This window comes from Olea europaea, chromosome 11 (genome assembly GCF_002742605.1).
Source record: "Olea europaea var. sylvestris chromosome 11, O_europaea_v1, whole genome shotgun sequence".
NCBI lineage: Eukaryota > Viridiplantae > Streptophyta > Magnoliopsida > Lamiales > Oleaceae > Olea > Olea europaea.
The window spans coordinates 6645184-6646900 of record NC_036247.1 but is presented as its reverse complement, the minus strand read 5'-3'; the positions used below and the strand labels follow the sequence as shown (position 1 = coordinate 6646900).

The window sequence follows — 1717 nt, the reverse complement described above, 5'->3', positions numbered from 1 at the left end:
CCATTCGCCAGGCACACCGGTGCACGTGCTCCAAGCGAAGTCGCGTTAAACGCCCGCCTTTCAAATTCAATCCTTGCTCAGAATCTCGGACAGAGCCACTTATAAAATTGCTTTTGCAATTACCAACTGAAAACAGTTGGCCTGGAAATGGGAGATCCATTATCGATCCTTGCCTCTTCCACCGTCGTACCCGCCGCCGCAGCCGCAGCCGCAGCCGCAGCCGCCTCTCCACGCCGACGACACCACCACCACCACTTTCCTTCTTCTTCATCAGCCGCCACCACTAGTACAACCAAACCAAAGCCTAAGCACAAGTCTAAGTCATTTACTACATCTCCACTTCTATCCAATGTCCGGGGAGACAATCGAGAGAACCCGAGGTACTATGCTGAACTAGCATCGAAGCTGGCAGAGGATGGAAGGTTTGAGGACTTCTTAATGATAGCAGAGATCATGGTGGTTTCGGGGTTGAAAGGTAGAGAATTTGTGAGTCTGCTTAATGCGAAGGCTGTTTCGAGCGGCATTACTAGAATGCTTGATGATGGAAAGGTCAAGAGTGTTGTGGAGTTGATTTTGAGTGGTTTTATGAAGCTCGCAATTGATCCGATTCAGCTTTTCGATGGAGCTGCAATTGAGGCGCTGAAGAGAGAGTGCTACCGGGTAATGAAACTCGGTGAAGTCGAGCAAATTGTGAGCTTAATGGATACGCTCCATGGTAAATTCTATTATACTACTATCTAGGGATGTATTTCTTCGTCAGGAACTGAATTCCCAAAAAATAGAACCTTTCAGGCATTTACTCGATAGTGAATTTCTTTGCCAACAGAAAATTAACTTCAGTTTTTAAATATGAATCATTTTTTTTTAATTCAAAACTATAATTTATTTTCCTAATAATATTTTACTCGCATTATTGGTAGATTAAATATGAACATTTGAACTTCGTATTTCCTGAGCATCCATAAGTTTCCTTTTAATTATTGCTAACTTATTTTGAAATGAGTATATATTTATAGAGTTTCGGTTTCTAGCATCATTCTATCTCTGTATGTAGTCGACACCGATGATAAAACAAGTGTTCATTTTTATTTTTGGAAATTTGTCCAAACTACCATTAAGGTTTCACCTTCGATAAATGTACGTTTCACTGGTTCAGGATTTCATTTTCCAATTAGAGAATTGGTGGAGCCATCTGATATAATAAAGCTTTGCATCAGCAAAAGGAACCCAACTGCAGCCATAAGGTGTTATGTCTATTTTCTATTTCTCGTCGAAGCAGTAAAAAATGGTGTTTTAATGGTTTAGAGGCAACAGATAATTTTCCTCTTTTTACTTCACATTCCTAGACTCTGCAGTTTATCTCGAGTGCCCATGACTTATGATGTCATCCCATTCGTCCTAATCTTGGTGTTTTCACAGCCACGCTTACATTAAATGAATTGGATGTGTGAAATAATGCTGTAACACTCCCCGAATAATCAATCATCTTACAGAAAAACTTAGCTGGACACGTGAAATAATCCATGTATTAAAAACCACTCGGCATCGACCTGAAAAAGATAAAGAATCAAGGGTCAAACCTGTTATAAAACAATTAAAAAGGTAAAAAATAAATACCAAATTTTGAGGTGAACCACCAGGTTCTTGACTCATTTCAATGGGTTCTCTTTCTCCCCTTTTTTTACATAGAGCGGACTGGGTTTTCAGGTTGTAAAAT

The 1717-nt window shown here is 39.9% G+C and overlaps 1 protein-coding gene across 1 annotated transcript; it reads left to right on the top strand.

Moving 5' to 3' along the window:
- The first annotated feature begins 6 nt into the window (after positions 1 to 6).
- On the top strand, positions 7 to 1711 carry LOC111403171 (pentatricopeptide repeat-containing protein At5g02830, chloroplastic-like). The gene is made up of 2 exons (XM_023031575.1): positions 7 to 715; positions 1157 to 1711. The coding sequence occupies exons 1-2, from the start codon at positions 148 to 150 to the stop codon at positions 1303 to 1305; spliced, it is 717 nt and encodes a 238-aa protein (XP_022887343.1). The 5' UTR covers positions 7 to 147; the 3' UTR covers positions 1306 to 1711.
- The last annotated feature ends 6 nt before the right edge of the window (positions 1712 to 1717 follow it).